Source organism: Larimichthys crocea, chromosome X (assembly GCF_000972845.2).
Source record: "Larimichthys crocea isolate SSNF chromosome X, L_crocea_2.0, whole genome shotgun sequence".
Taxonomy (NCBI): Eukaryota; Metazoa; Chordata; class Actinopteri; family Sciaenidae; genus Larimichthys; species Larimichthys crocea.
In genome coordinates, this window is record NC_040020.1 from 32,280,270 (window position 1) to 32,296,860 (window position 16,591).

Sequence of the window (16,591 nt, forward strand, 5' to 3'; positions counted from 1 at the left end):
TATCTCAACAGAAATGTCAAATTCTTCATCATTAGTTACAAGAACATTATAACTGAAAAAAGGTATATGTACAACAAAAACTACAGGGGACCAAAACAGCTTCCCTGAGGAACACCAAAACATGCTGCATGTCATATTAGAAGGTCGAACCAGCCATTTTGGAGAAATATAGTTGATTGTCATGTTTCGTTCTCAGGTTGGCAAAAATTAATAGTTTGGGTTATACCAAATGGGAAACAAACAACAGTTGGTGTTTGTGCTCCCAGGTTGTTAAATACGACCTTAGAAAGAGACTTGACAGAATGACTTTAATATGAAAGACAGCCTGATCTCCAAGATGTGAACTCTGTGTAAAACCAATTCAGTTTCCAAGATAGATTTAGTCAAGATGAAGCTGATCTCTGAGTAACACTGAAATCTGACTATGATATCCTTATAATATTGCCTTCAGTTATAACAGCTCACTATTTAGTGGCTTGCCTCAGGTCAGGTAACTTACCCTGATAATCTTTAGTTACTAACAGGTAACAAATCAGTTCAGCTGGTAATACATGCATTGTTCAGTTTCAACCCGGTTTCCTGTCTATCTCTGGCTGTCACTATCTAAATAAAAGGCTTAAAAACCAACCAGTATATGCGGTTTGAAAAAACTAAAACAAAACAAAAAATGTACCCTAACTTCATGTTGTTCCCAGAAGAGCCAGCAGAGGAAGGACAGAGGAAAAATCTCTCTCACCTGCTAGTAAATTAACAGTTTAGACAGTTTTAAATTTAAACCTCATTTTACAAAACACATATACAAATCTCAAAATAATAATAATAATAATAATAATAATAATTAATAATAATAAGAATGGAATCTGATCCTTACAAAGTGACTCATCATTAACTCCAACTTTAAAAAGGAGCCAGTTAAAGATTACAGATTACTGACATACTGTATATCACCCAAATCAGAGTTAGACAGGTATGTATGATTGATATTGCTACATCCCTAACAAATACTAAACCTGCAGTAATACCTGACATCTCATTCGTACATTCAGATTTTTTCTTCATAAATTCATTGCAGTAACATGATATTGTAACATATAGTTTTTGTACAACAAAATCTTAGATAACTGTATCCTCAACTAAATTTATTTCCACAGTCTGAGATTTAGCAGCGAGTATTTGACATCTGAAATCTAAATTAGATGTCCCAGATGTTTGGTAGCATTTTATATTTCTTTCTTTTCACATGCAAAAGAGTAGAAAGAAAGTAGAAAGAGAAAAAAACAAAACATACTGGCTCCACACAAACCAGCCAACATGGGCTGGTTGAGCATAGAGTAATATGTTGGCCCTGCTGCCAGTTCCCCAATAAATGAAAACAAATTATAGCAGCAGAAATTCTTAATTTACCGATGTGCAATACAAATGTATTGCTTTAATTGCTTCATTGTTAAAAAATGAGATCAAACAGGCAAAAAAAAGTCATTTAACGGAAGTGAAGTTTTTACTCAGCATTCAGGAAAAATTAAATGAATAGTGTCAACATGTTCATATTATCATTCCCAGTCCAAACTGCTGGTTCAAATTAGGAACAGTACCCTGAAAGCAAGGCATTCACGGCCTCTCTGCTCCAACAGTAGAAGTAGAAGTAGAGAGTATGTGTGCTGTAAACGTGCGTGAAACAGGACGGTACCGAAAAAGGCAGCGAGTACTCAGAAATCCTTCACAGGATAAAATATAAAAATAAATCTTTTGATTTCCTTCCAGTGTATTTTCTCATCATGTCAGTCTCATTTTCAGCCAACCAGCCTCTGGAAAATGGAGTGGTCAGTTTGGCAGAGAGCAGCCGGGGTGTCAAACTCCATAACTTTCCCAGCATGCATCACTAGAACCCGATCACAGTCCATAATGGTGTTGATCCTGGTGACACGAACACAGACAACACAGATTTTATTCCCGAAATAGAAGAAATGAGAACGTAATTATGTGAATACGCGTGTATCAGTCTATGATTGATTGTAATATTACATCTTGACACGATTGGAAATTATTTTTTCAATCAGGAAACCTTTTACCTGTGTGCAATAGTGAGGACAGTCTTGTCCTGAAACTTCTCTCTGATGGTCTGTTGCAGCAACTTGTCCGTCTTCTGATCCACACTGGCTGTGGCTTCATCAACACACAGGAGCTGCATGATGGGAAAACAGTGTCTTATATTCCAATGTTATGATTTGCAGCTCAGTGTATTTATTAGCAACAGCAGTGCAGAAATTACTGAGAATGATGGAAAGAGGGAGGCACATGAAACGCTTATTCAAGGGAAAACATTGCGTGTCTGGCACAAAGTAAATTTAACACTACAGTCAACAAAAGTCATTGATATAAGATGCTTAATAATACCTGCATCTCATTAAAGGTGGTTACTGCTTTTGTGTTTTGTATTTAATCGCAGGGCACACTGTCAATCACAGTAAAGGTTGAATGCATTCCTCAGTGTGCAGTGTGTGTCACAGTCTAATTCTTTTCAAACCGGTAAATAGTATCGGGTTCTCATAATGTGCAGAAGGCCAGGAAAAGGTGTGGCTGTACAGCTGAATGAAGCATTTTGTTTTCTCTGCTCAAAGCTGCTCTGCTTAATATCGCTCGCTACATTGAAAGAAAAAAGCTGCTTTGTATCTTGATTTTAGCTTAAACCTTTACACCCTGTGTCACGCTCTGCACAAGGAGAGGATTCTTAATCTTTTATAGCTGATCAAGTCGTCTCCATCAGCCAGAGAATGTTGACTTTTTGTAATATAACATGAAAGGTATCAAACTCACACAAGAGGACCATTGGTTTGCCCACAGACAGAAGAATAACTAACAGGATGTTGGTGTTTTTAGAATTACTGAAATAACCTCCACCTTCACAGTCAAGATGTCTGCCTTATGCCTGAAAGAATAATAATAGAAAAACACTGCATCCTCTGTGCTCGTCAGACAGCGAACTAGGTCCATTGTGCCCTGCTGTCATGTGGAAAACTGCTCTCTTGTTGCATGAAATCAGATCATGGTTCCTCATGACAGGATGGACTACAGCCAGGTACTGGTTGACTTTACATGAGTTACATGAGCACTGTAAACAGATACACTGTTTGCTCTTCTCTTGTATTTTGGACAAAGTAGCTGCCCAAGGAGTGTTTGCTTTTGCTTTTGTGTTTCTTTTCTTTAGCGCATCCCTTGATCTGTTTGAACTGGTGAACTGGACGCAGCTGAGCTGGATGTAAGCAGCTGATCTGTGTTGGTTACAGGAAGAATAACACAGCTGAGGTCTCACCTTGGCCTGGGTCAGCAGAGCTCTGGCCAGACACAGCAGCTGCCTCTGTCCCACAGAGAAGGATTTTCCTTTCTCTCCAACCTCAGCATCCAGACCACCTGGACACACACAGACAAAATAAGGCATTTGAGAGGTCCAATTTATGCTGATACACTACTGTCTGTAGTGGAACCTAATATATTAAACAGGATGCTGTATGCTAAACGAAAAATCGAAATCTTGCAGAGAGTAAAGTTCTTCCTGCATTCAAAACTAAAAAACTTTCCAAGATTAATCAAAGCACATGAGAGAGGAGGAAGATGAAAAGAAGAAGGAGGGAAATACCATAAGTAGATCCTATAACTTGATTTTATGTACAGACAATTAACACTGATGTTCTGAATCAAACACTTACTCAGTAGTGAATAAAACCTTTTGAACCAAGAGAAACACTCTGTAAGAGTCACTGATCATGTGAGCAGACAGGAATGATGAAGGGTGGAGTGAATACAAAAGGACTCAAAACACACACACACCCTGGCTTGATCAGCATTGCTCTGCCCATCCTTAATTCACTCTGTCATCCCATCTCATTATCTTTATTTGACAGGGACAGTATTAACATATGAATCATTTCTCCCCAGGAAGGCAACAGTTGAAAGAACAATCAACAATAAAATTTGTGAAAATAAGCAAATACAAACAAGGCATGCACTCGATAAACTAAAGAGACACACAGAATCAACAATAATATATAAAAACAATCTATTAATATCAGGACAGCGTAACATTAGTTCAAGCACTTGATCACTGACTTCATCAGTGTGTCATTTGATCTGTTCTGGCTCAGTCTCTCACCCATTCTGTTGACCACAGAGCTGAGGTGGCACTGGTCCAGGACGTCCAGCAACTGCTGGTCTGAGTGTCGCCCACATGGGTCCAAATTCTCCTTGATGGTCCCACTGAACAGGAAGGGGTCCTGGGGAATAATGGCCAACCTGGACCTGCAGAATGTGCCACAAAAACAAACTCAAAAGTGTCAACTGACACTGACTTGTCACTGGCTGCTTTTATTATACTGTACTGAAACAATCAGACTGATATATGATTTTTTTTCTCATGAGTTCTCATTGGAAAAACAACACAAAGAAAGTGCATCTTCGAGATTTAAGGGAGAGATCACACCTTTTACCTGTAGTGCTATGTATCCATCTAGATTGTTTGGCGTGAGTTGCCTAATTTTGAAGATGTCAGATATCATTTTAACTTTGACAACTGTATTCTGATGTAGATCTGGATCCGAATACAGATTAAAACCCTCGACATTCACAGAGTATTGTGCAGCCTTGGTGGAAGTATTCCCTCTTACTGAATGACTATACTGTTAAAAAACTCAAAGGGGAATTGGAGAAAATATAAATATAATAAAACTGTACCTCCTCCTGCCAGTAGGTTGATGACAAGATAACAAAACAATATTACAATCAGCATATGTAACACATGCAGATCTTTAACTACTTGTTATTTTATCCTACCTGAGCTGAGCCAGGCCCACAGTGCTGATATCCAACCCATCCAGGAGAATCTGACCCTGGTTCAGCTCCACCATACGGAACAGTGCCAGGAACAGGGTGGACTTGCCGGAGCCCGTACGTCCCACGATGCCCACCTTCTCCCCAGGTCGCATTACTAGGCTCACCCCGTCCAGAGCATTGGGAAGACCTTCCCTGTAGGCCAAAACCACAGCACGGAACTCCAACCATCCCTGCTCGGGCCACGCTGGGGACAGCTGAGGTTGAAGCACCAACAGAGACAAAATATAAATCTGTACTTTGCATTACTTGCTTTTTTATTTAATTTAAAGCCATAAAATCTGGATCCTGGAGGCTAGACTAGTCAGACAATTCATGTTCTCCATAACTTTCATGGGTGTTATACAACTATCAGTATCTGGTGGGCAGTGTAGCAGTTGGTCAGACCTGTGCGTTCTGGTGCTGAGGCTCAGTGGGGAGGCCGGTGGAGTACTCCTCAGTTCTCTCCACACTCACCAGCTGCATCTCAGTCTGGGTAAAGCTGAATATGAGTCCAGACAGCAGCGATGTGATGGACAGGGCGTAGGACAGGGACAGACCTACCAGACCTGACAGGGAGGACACAGCCAGTAACACACATTATGGATCTGACCATCTCATATATTAGTGTGCAGCCACTAAACTCAGATGTGGACTCACCTGGATCAACAGAATTATACTGGTGCTGGATGACAGCAATCACACCGAGGCCGGTTACTACAGCGACACCAATCAGCTGCAGGCGGATGTCCAGCCACTGCATGGCAGCGTTGCTGAGGAACAGGCAGCGTTGGTTCTGTTCCAGGCGCCTGGCGCTCTCCTCCTGAAATCTGCAACAACAAATGTGAGTCCTTTAGATACTGTGCACTGAAGTTTATTTTTCAACTGTAAAATGTCAGAACATCTCTCACCTGGCACAGCTGCGACTGGTCCGGATGGTTTCCAGCCCAGTCAGTGTCTCAGAGAAGTGCGAGTAGATGGGCGACAGAGTGAGGCTGCACAGGCGCTTCAGCTCCCGAGACGTGTGTCGGTAGAAGCGCTGTGTGTGGTGGTAGAACAGAGCAAGGGGCAGCAGGGGTACTAGGACCCAGGGGAGGCCATAACCTATAATTACCAGCATGCCTAGCAGGCTGAACATCGTCGCCAGCAGGATGTTCAGGATGAACGGCAGGCTGTCGTCCACGCTGTACAGGTCTGAAGAGAAACGGTTGAGAACACGACCCATCGGGGTGGTGTCGAAGAAGGTTACCGTGGCCTGAGAAGGATGTAAACAGGAAGTTTGGTTAGTTAACCCAGGTAGGTAAAGATGAGAGAAATGTCTTTTTAAAGTTGCTCTTTATTTTATACAACATATGCATGTAAAAGATGTAGCTCTTAGTGATGAATCCACACCAGACTCTATAGGTCCTGACTATGCTCTATGGAGCTTTTTAGCATCTTTCAGCTCATTGTTTTGTTTTTACGGACCCCAACTTTACTGTTCTGATTTAGTATCAGCACACTGAATATTCAGTGGCACAGTAGGCAGCTGTTTTCAGCTAAAAAGCTCCACTATGTGTTCAGCAAACCACAACAAGCAAGGTGTCTGAGGCTGAAGAAAGACTATGTTTCATAAACATCCTCTTAGCTAGTCTGGAGTTTCATGCTGGCAACATTTCAGTCAGCAGCCTGGTTCTCTAACCTTCATCTAATGCTGCCAAAAATAACACTCAATCTGCTCAGCTCAGCTCTGACTGTCGGCCTGAAGAGCCTGACAGTTGCTTCGGGGCTCAAAGCTCAGATGACGCACCTTAAGGACCCGGTCCAGAAGTCTGTTGTGGATGGCTGTGGCGGCGCAGATGGCTCCATAGGCAAAGAGAAAGGCTCGGAGGGCAGTGAAGACAGTGTTGGCCACAGCAATGGAGCTGTACACTGTCAGGTAAAATTTGACATCGGAGCTCACGTTGTTTGAAGGAAACGTTTGCACAGAGGAGGACAGAGGAGACCTGGATGGGTAGATGTGAGTGTTCATTACCAAAACAACTTTAAAATACAAAGATATTCATTTTCATGCTTCTACTGTTGCCTTTTCTGAGTTAAGTTACAAGGATTTTTATACTAAACTTTTTGAACTGATAAAGGACGATGATGTTTCAAAGACTGTGTACCAGTATCATTCTTATCTGCCTAATATGAGCTATGTTTGGAAACCACACCCTGCTGACATGTTACAACACAGTTTAATTAATTGGCCATATACAGGTCTGATCTCAAATTGGCCAGACCAGTAAATCCAGTGCATCATAACCTGTAAATAACACCTCCAAACTGTTTACTTTCTTTTAGTGCAGAAGGAGAACATTTAAAAAAAATGTATACAAGTAACAATTATCAATTCCAATTTTCATAATATGTCTCACATGCATTAGATTTACAGATCACCATGGATACAAAGGCACAACATTTAGTCACATGTATTTTGGAAGTAAACAACAATAGAGTATTACTTTGAACTTGTGAACAAGAAGTAGCAGTGCACTGACTTGACTTCTTTGCAATTTTCACATATTTTCAGGCAAACTCAGCCAGTTGACCAGATTAAAACCTTTGACGGGCGGATTCTGGCCTCAGGTGTGTTACACTGTAAATTTAACCATAAAAGTACATTTCATAAATAACTATTATATAATCATAAGATTAATCAGATATGTTTTGACAGAAATCTGTTTGAATTTGTGCTGTGTAATTTGGTGGTCATTTTGTTTGGTACTTTGATTCAATTAAAAATTACATTGACTGGATGACTTACATTAACCCTCCAGGTGAGAATAGCAGCAGGTGAGGTGAGCTAAAGGCACCTGAGGATGAACCATTTGTTCTAGTGGAACCATTGTTCTTCAGCTCTGAGATCCAGTGCGAGAGCCACCAGTCAGAAACATTCTTCGAGACTGAATCAAAAAAATAACATGACAGCAGTTGGTTGTTGAAGCACAATGTGGATTTAAAACAGGAAAAGCATTTTTTTTTTCAGGTGAAATACAGTGAATAAAAGTGTGATAAAAGCCTAATGCCCCCACGGCTGCAATGATCGTTACACTCGAGTATAGTCGATCCACACCTTGCATGAGGAGCAGCGCCATCAGGATGGAAGTAGCCAGCACTCCACCCACAGCAACCCAGTAGGTCTGGTAAACCCTCCATGCCAGCCCGCCCACCTGCTTCTGCTCTGCCCCTGACAGGTCAGGGTGATCATCCACACATAGATCAGGGGGCGAACCCGTCTCCTCTTCCTCCTGCTCCACACCATCTGGTTAAAATAAATGTCAGATTCTTCAGCAAATCCAGACTGGATAAATGATCAATAGCTGGCTTTCACTCGGATTATCAGCCATGCACCAAATTATTGTGGGCACCATCAACATCTGATCAACATTTTGAGTTGTTGAGATGTTTCGGCTGAACCAAAGTAATGATATAATATAATACAAAAGCTGCATTGTTAAATCTCTGCTTATAGTCAAGGTGTAACACCTCGAGGTGAACATACCTTTCTCCTTCATGTTGTGGTCATTCTTCCGTTTCTTCGGCACCGCCTCGACCAAAGGAAGGATTTCTGCTGGTGTGCCTGTTTGACAGCAAAGGGAAAGTGATATGATGAATTATAGCAACTTGCTATAAAACTTGCAAATTACTTAGCAACTTAACTTGACAAAAATGTATTTAACTTTTCACTCTTTTCCCAACAGTGAATAACATAAATACTATAATGTTATGATCACACTAATAATGTGAATTCTCTCTCTCTGCCAATATGAGAGAGAATGACAATGACCACGTGAGACATTTCCGCCTGTCTGAGTCAGATTATTTGTTTTTACCTGTTCTGATGATCGTTCCATTGTCCATGAGAACCACCATGTCAGCTTTGTCCACAAATTCAACCCGGTGCGTGCAGAGGATTCTGGTCTTTCCCCTGAGGAGCTCCATGATACATTTCTTCATGAGGTGTTCGGCCACGTCGGTATCAACTGCTGCCAAAGGATCATCAAGGAGGTAGATGTCTTTGTCCTGAGGTGGTGAGTTTAAGCAGAAAAATTAAATGAGAGGATAAATTGGCGTGATACACCTGCTGATTACACATAAACATAATGTTATTTTAGATTTACTAAACTATAAAGGCATGTTTTTAGACAGTTGGCTAATGGTTTTATGGTCCTACATGCAGACAGTACATCTGATGTAGGGGACTGTTTCAGGCAGACTTCGTCAACCACCAACTTAACTTAATTTCTTCATAAAAATAAGAATTAAATCTATCTAAACATTTACATGATGTGTCAGTACATGTGTATCTAAACTACAGCTGTTTTTTAGCATTAATAAAACCAATGCACACCATGCAACAAAAATAAGTCCATATTAATATCTTTTGCTTTTTTCCTTTTTCTGTGTTTTTCCTGCAGACTAGCACTTATTTGTTTGGTAAACCCTCTTCCACGTCACTGGCAGGTTTGTGCAGCGGACTGACCATGTAAACAGCTCTGGCGAGAGCCACTCGGGCCTTCTGCCCTCCGCTCAGAGTCACTCCGTTCTCTCCGACTTCTGTCTTGTCACCATTTGGCAAAACCTGAAGACACATTTTAGGACAAGTTTACTATAATTGTTAAATAATCACACAAACTGTTGAGCACACTACTCTCTAACTGCTGTAAAGCTGAAATTTGTCAGTTTGCTTTGGCTTGAGATTAGCTCAAGAGGAAGCGGTTGCTGCGTATTGATATTATAGATTCATATGTTGATTAAAAGGAGTGGACAGAAAAAGCCTTAGGGTGACAAGTACATTTACTCAAGTTTCTGATTAAACAAAAAGGTCTATCTGTGTTGGTTCCTTTCCATAATGTTGTCAGACACTTGAAGGGTAACTTTGGTTTATTTCAACCTAAACCTTAATTTCCAGGTTTTTGTGTCCAAGTAAGTAATGGAGATTTAAAAAAATAAATCAATAAATCTTTTTTTTGTTGATCCAGTACTAATAAAATAATAGCAGTAATTTAGACACAAAAAAGTTTCTCCTCAAAGATCTGAGTACTTGCTCCTTAACTGGATCCCTGTCCAGAAGTTGTCTCACTCATGACCACTCATAGGCAAAAGGTAAATGTGTCTCCTTGTGCACAACCAAAAGAATCAATAAGTGGCAGTAATATGTAGAGATACTGTATGTATGAAATTCTCAGACTGCAAAAGACATGAAGGGTGTAGTAATCGTACATTGAGGTCATCTGAGAGAGCACAGGCTTCAATCACAGCCCGGTAGAAGGCAGGATCGTAGTCTTTGCCAAACAGGATGTTGTCCCGTACTGATGCGTGCTGGATCCACGGCTCCTGAGATGCCAGACCAAAGCCGGCCTCTCTGTCTGCGACATACACAACTCCACTCAGCCTGCAGAGACAGGAGGAAGACTGGTGAACCTCAGTTCGTACCCCATTATTTAATCTCTTCTGAGCACAACATCAAAGTGTGTTGTAACTTTTGTGATCATTTCACATGAATCAAAACATTGTTCTGAGACCTAAAAGTTATATTCTTTCCTCATCTCTTAAAGTCATTTTTAATGTCGAGTTCTCACGACAGTTGGGATGAAAGTAATCATCGAATCCACCAGTTCCCAACATTTGAATATTTCATACTATATTCTATGCAAAACAATAACAGAACACACAACTGTAAAATTATCAATTAACAAGGACAGTGAACACAATAATAATAATTTGTGTCAAACAATTTTGAGCAGATTTTTTCCAGTGCATATTTCATTAGTGATGAATTTTCCTGGGAAACAATTATCCATTCCTAATAGACATATTCTTTGTTTCCTTCTCATTGTTCTATGAGCTCTTTGGTTATTTTAACTGTGTACTTTTCTAATACAGGATGAGGCTGTTTAACAGAAAGTGAAAACTCTGAATATAGCTTGTGTTCAGGTCTTCATCGTGTCCTTAACCTGTCACATTTATTTAACTCTTAAATGATAATCAAAAGTTTAAAAATAACTAAGAAGTTTTATTCACACCTCTCCTTGTGACCTGTCTCAAAGCTTTAGTGACCCCTAGGGGGGGTGTTAGGACCCCCAGATTGGAAACCAGTGATCTAATGTAGTGAATATGTACAAAAAATTACAAAGTATATACTTGTAATTTATAAACTTGATGAAAACATGATACTCCCTAACTTCATATTCCCTTACCTTTTCTGGTAGGATATGATCGCAAAGCAACCATACGAATTAAATTCATAGAATTAATCAATCATAATATTTTAGGTTTCAGAGTTGGTGCTTTACCTGCTGAGTTCTCCAGTGAGAGCAGCCAGTAAGGAACTCTTCCCACAGCCGACCTTCCCCACCACAACAACCAGAGAGCCCTGCATTAGACACAAGTCAACGCTGTTACTCCTGTCACCGGCCATACACTGACAGCAAGATTCAGCATGAAAAACAACTTTCAGATGTTTCAAACCTCAATCATTTCATTTGTTTCCAATTATGCTAAAGACAAAACACTGATTTTTTACACTTTCATTCATTAATCACTCGTTTACTGGCTGAATTAAGTCAGTTCAAAGCAACTGTAGCTCAGCTTTAATTCTGCAGGACCTATAAATAGAACATGAAGGCATTGAAGTCATTCACATACATCTATGTGTTAACAGATGGCTTATACCTTGGTTATGTGTAGACTGAGGCTGTGCAGCAGCAGACTTTCTTTAGCAGCTCCAGTTTCAGGTTCCCCCTCTTTGGGACTGTCAGGCCCCTGCCAGGAAAATTTCCCATGGCTCAACAGGATCGATGTCTGACTGTCTTCAGGAGTCACTAGGACAGATATGGTAAGTTTCATTCATATTAGTACATATAATGATATATAATTATTAAATTAATTAAATTAACAGTTCTTAACATTTATTGTACAAAAAAAAATAAACAGGATTCAGTTATCAGATGTTTCTAACTTTAAAATTTTGCGCCTGCAGATTTAGTTTTTAACATTCAGAAAAGTCTCAGTCTCTTTCCTTGACAGAAACAACTAAACAGGACCAAATAAATACGATGACCTGTTTTGGGTCATTGATTAAACACAAACACACAAATACACCTACACACAAACTTCAAAGCAGCAACCTACACAGGGCATAGTACGCCTGCAGGTCCTGGTTGGTCAGTTTGAAGAAGCGCTGGATTCGCTCCAGAGACACTTTGGCCTCCAGGATGCCATTGAGTACCCAGGGGAAAGCGTTGAGTGGGACTATCAACATTCCCACCAGAGCCAGCGTGGTGAACACCTACAGGGGAGAATACTGATTACTGAGTGTAAACTAAATCATCAATCATGCATACTATAACCTGCATTCAAAAACAAAAAGAAGGGGAAAAAAGAGGCTGTGAAAATTGTCCAAGCTGAAGATCTAGTAACTATGGAGAGCCATGCACCTTTGCTAAAATCAAGAATATAAACTATGATGTAAAGAAGTATATGACATGACATGAGATGTAAAGGAACTTTTAACATTAAAGACACAGTGTGTGAAAAAGCTTTCATAAACTTTAAATAGACTGAATCATTAAACTGATAAAAAGCAATAAACTGACATTTGTTTATATAAATATGGTACAAATTATTACTAAAAGAAATCTAGTTTTTATTTTAAAAAACTGATTCACTCCTGCTTACCATCAAGGCACAAGTTAAATTAAAGAAACTGTATATAAAATCCATTTTAGCTGTTTCTCAGATCCAAAAAAAATATTTTTAAAGACTCTGTTTGCAACAAGACTAAAAACTACAACGAAATAGGCTCTGTTTGCATTAACACAGTCAATAGTTAAAACAAAAAAAATTAAAATAAAGCTTCCCCACCTTGGCTGCAGTCAGCTGATGTCCCAACAGCACGTATGTGACAAAGGTAAGGATGGAGATGACAACAGGCAGAGCAGCCCAGGTGTAAACACACATGGCATCCAGGTACTTGATGGCCTTGAGGTGGGACAGCTCATGTTTACGACAGTCGGCGACCTTCTGAGTAAAATGAGACTCCCAGTTGTAGAACTTGATGACACGAATGCCAAAGAGGATCTCGGTCATCAACTAAGAGAGACAAGTCACAAAAAAAGAGAATAATCTCAGTCTCAACTTTCTTCTTGAACAAATACTCTGTGAATAAGGAATCATTAATTTCAGCAATAAAGTAATTCCGCCTACTAAGACAAATTATTCTTATAATTTTATCATTGCTACCGCCATTGTGTTCACAACAACTATCCTTTTTTAACCACAGACTTTGTAGCAACAGTTTTAAACTGTTCTCACCTTAACACGACTGTCCTTGTACCTGAGCATGTGTTTGTTGTTGCTAAGGATACGGGAAGCGAGGAACTTGTTGAACGGCACCAGCAGCAGTGCCACGCCCAGCCCTCCGAGAAAAGCCACACCCACCTGCAGATACAGCAAGTATAGGGTAATAATAAACTGGAAGGGCATGCTCCACAGCTCGTGGAAACTGTTGAAGAAGTTGACCACGCGGTCAGTGTCCGTGCTCATTAAGTTCACAACCTCTCCTAGAGCAAAGCCGGCGAGGCTGCTGCCGCTGACCTGCAGGGCTTTGCCATAGATGGCTGACACAAGAGCGGCGCGGGCTGACAGTGCCACCTTAGAGACCTCGAAGACAAAGATGTTTCGGAGGATGGAAGAGAGAAGAGTGGTGGCAAAGAGACCCACAGCGCACCAGACACCTGTGCTGACTGGAGCACCCTCTTCTTCCATAAAGTTCACCAGACTGCTGAGGAGCAGCGGACCTGCGAAGCTCAGCATGCTGATCACCACCTTCAGCACACCAAGCATGTAGTACCGCAACCCAAACGCCTTGTGCAACACTCTCAGTAGTCCTACATCACCCTGCAGCTCCAGTGGTTCCTCCTGGTAGTGTGAACTCCAAGTGCCACTCAGGAGGTTTCTGCTCACCGGCCTGGGCCACTGATCCTGTCCGTTGCTGACTGCTGCCCCTCGTCGACAGGCTTCCCAGCACTGTTGGAAATATCGACAAACGACACTGGTCCGAAGTTTTCGAGGGAGGTGATAAACGTCAGTTGGTCTGTCCAGCTCCCCTCGCTGCCCTCGTTTGAGAAGAGGAGTCAACCACAGGTAGAAGAGCCGGGAGAAGCAGCCGCTCCCGTCCTCGGCCACCATCTCACCTGTGTCCGGGTGGATGCTTTCTGGAATGAGCGGGGATCCATCCACAGCATTGATGTACAAAGTATATCCAGCATCCCTGATGCAGGGAAATGCAAATGCCAGAAAATAAACTAGAAGGGGGAGCGTTCGGGCTGAGGCAAGGACAAAACGTGTGAATATAAGAGGTTCTGTGAAGTTCAAATAGTCCTGACTGTCACAGTAAGTCATCAAAGTGATGACCACGTTTGGGACAGACAGAAGGACCAGCAGAAGCAGCAGTGGAGGTCCTCTGGTTCTCCTGAAAGCAGTCCTCTGGAGCACCGTGATGGCACTGAAGTGGACCAGCCATGCCAGAATGGCACAGCTGTCAGCTAGGACATCCAGGTACATGTCCGCCTGCTGGAGGAGGCACACCAGGATGACATCTGCAGTGAAGAGCAGTGTACCAAGCAGAGCTGACACCAACCTGAGCGTCCAACCACAGGGAGGAGACGTCTGGAGGAGGCTGCATCTACACAAAAGAAATAATATTACTGAAAATACTAAAGGTGCACTGATATGAAAATCCAGGGTCGATATATTACTTTATATATTTTGTGTTAATCAATACAATAACAGGAAAAGTGAAGCAGACAATAAAGGCTAACTTGAGCTAAGACTGAGTTTATTTCTCGTTTTATACCACACATTAGTGCTTGTCCTTAAAGAAACTGTCTCCTTGTTGAAGTGCATGTTCAGTGAGTGCAGGTACATAAACTGGAGTCAGGGAATAAACTATCCAGGATGTTTGTTTGATGTTTTTTGTGTCCCTGATCACATCTGGCACGTAAAAAACGTCTTTCGTGTATGAAAATGCGACACACACCTTTGCCTTTTACAAACTGATGTGCTAATGTGCATTTTTTTTTTTTTGTCCTCTAACATTTACAAACCCACAAATTAATAATCAACAATGATGTATTTAGGTGTTCAGACCCAACATGGACAGAAAGCATCTTTTGATGTAAAACTTCAACATTTCACTAATGTTAAAGTACAAATGCGAACAATATTATGCTTAATGAAAAAAATACTAATTTCTTATGCATGAATAAACTGACCAGGGTAAATTCCACATTTTGCTGAAAGTGTGTGACCTACCTTGCCATGCCGAGGTAACAGGCACTGAATACTGCCAACCCTGCATGAGGCAAGACTCCGAGGACGAGCTGGTTAAAACAAGAGCTGATGTGTCCGTTCTGCCACACAGGGAAAGGATTCTGCTCGTCTGTGTGACAGAGGCCTGCGACCAGCTCTGCTGGCCCAAAGTCCCTCATCCCTCCTCCTATTTGACTGCCGTCATTCTAGAAAACATCTGAAGAGCAGAAAATAATATGAATCGCTAGCTGTAATGGACATTAGAGAGAGATAACAGAGATACTACTGAAAACAGGCAGATCTTTGTGAGGTGCGTGTCCGCCTCAGTGGCCAGGATAGGACAAAAAGGTGAGACACTAAAGCACCATGTGAAAGTCTTTGTCCTTTGTCCATCGAGAATGTTTTTCCAATTTTTCGGGCTGGTGAATGAAGGATTTCACCAGTCACTTGCATGGTTTACCAGAATTTAACTGGTTGAGTGCTGTAGGATGATATCATTAGACAGCATCTGATCTTACAGGTATTCTAGTGTGGCTCATTAAAATAACATCAAACGCTTGCTGTAATTTGGTCGATCCAAAAAAAGGGTTGAGTTCAACATTGGTATTAAAATAAACATTGTTTTGATTAACAGGGATTGGTATTTTTTTTAAAAATACCCAGCTCTGTTCAGTCCATTCTGAAAATGAAATTTATGTAAGAGGTTAAGTGCAGAGAGAGTCCAAAATGTTTGTATGGCCTCCAAATACAAGAGACCATCAGCACTTAACAAGTAGGAGACAAACTTGGACAGCATACCTGACATACCTCAGGTAGTCACTTGTTTTTTTGTGGGAATTTTCCATCATAAAAGCGTTTTGCACTGACCTCCAACCTGTTCAAACCTGCGTCTGAGAGCAGATCAGTTCAGTGAGCAGCTGGACAAACTAATGTAAACAAATGAGGCGAGCTAACTAGCTTAGCCAACAACACATCAGCCTGTGGGCTTGTTTAAACGACGCTGACATGACAACACGAATATCACACAAGAAACGCTGACTGGCCTGTGCAAAATAAACCTCAACAACAGCACTAATGTCGTGTAAGTGAGAGGAGAAAAACTCAAATATTACCGGCTTTCATCCAGCTAGCAGGAAGTACTACTCTACTGATTCCTGATGACGCACGACACAGCGCTTTCAAAATAAAAGTCGCATTGGGAAATATTTTTATGAACAAAATCTCAAAAGCAGCAAATCTAAATTAAAATATAAAACAATAACACAATGCAATTTAGTTTACTTACTTGAAAGTAATATCCATTTTTATTAAAGTAATTTAACAGCTGAAAGATTTGGATTAAACATTTAAAATTGTCTGAAACTTGTCTAACATTACACTGTTGCCACATTGC

The 16,591-nt window shown here is 40.9% G+C and overlaps 1 protein-coding gene across 4 annotated transcripts; it reads right to left on the reverse strand.

Annotated features, from left to right (window-relative positions):
* Positions 1-289: 289 nt before the first annotated feature.
* Positions 290-16,396, reverse strand: abcc10 (ATP-binding cassette, sub-family C (CFTR/MRP), member 10). Of its 4 annotated transcripts, XM_027282947.1 has the most exons (23): positions 16,311-16,335; positions 15,997-16,088; positions 15,202-15,415; positions 13,201-14,572; positions 12,751-12,978; positions 12,019-12,175; positions 11,560-11,708; positions 11,181-11,260; positions 10,108-10,279; positions 9,368-9,466; positions 8,718-8,907; positions 8,387-8,464; positions 7,958-8,146; positions 7,649-7,787; positions 6,650-6,845; positions 5,772-6,115; positions 5,521-5,690; positions 5,269-5,429; positions 4,825-5,078; positions 4,148-4,293; positions 3,311-3,408; positions 2,070-2,182; positions 290-1,914 (listed from the first exon to the last, which is right to left on the reverse strand). In XM_027282947.1, the coding sequence occupies exons 3-23, from the start codon at positions 15,375-15,377 to the stop codon at positions 1,791-1,793; spliced, it is 4,635 nt and encodes a 1,544-aa protein (XP_027138748.1). In that variant the 5' UTR covers positions 15,378-15,415; positions 15,997-16,088; positions 16,311-16,335; the 3' UTR covers positions 290-1,790. The 4 variants fall into 4 exon arrangements, with proteins under 4 accessions (XP_027138748.1, XP_019134104.2, XP_027138749.1 ...); XM_019278559.2 differs by lacking the exon at positions 15,997-16,088 and having other exon boundaries at positions 16,311-16,396; XM_027282948.1 differs by lacking the exon at positions 16,311-16,335 and having other exon boundaries at positions 16,066-16,299.
* Positions 16,397-16,591: the final 195 nt, after the last annotated feature.

Coding starts and splice junctions, on each gene's coding strand:
- abcc10 (XM_019278559.2), bottom strand. CDS start 15,377: ATGAGGGACTTTGGGCCAGCAGAGCTGGTCGCAGGCCTCTGTCACACA. Junction 12,979..13,200: donor ACAAGGACAGTCGTGTTAAG/GTGAGAACAGTT, acceptor TGTCTCTCTTAG/TTGATGACCGAGATCCTCTT. Junction 11,261..11,559: donor TCAGTCTACACATAACCAAG/GTATAAGCCATC, acceptor TGTCTAATGCAG/GGCTCTCTGGTTGTTGTGGT.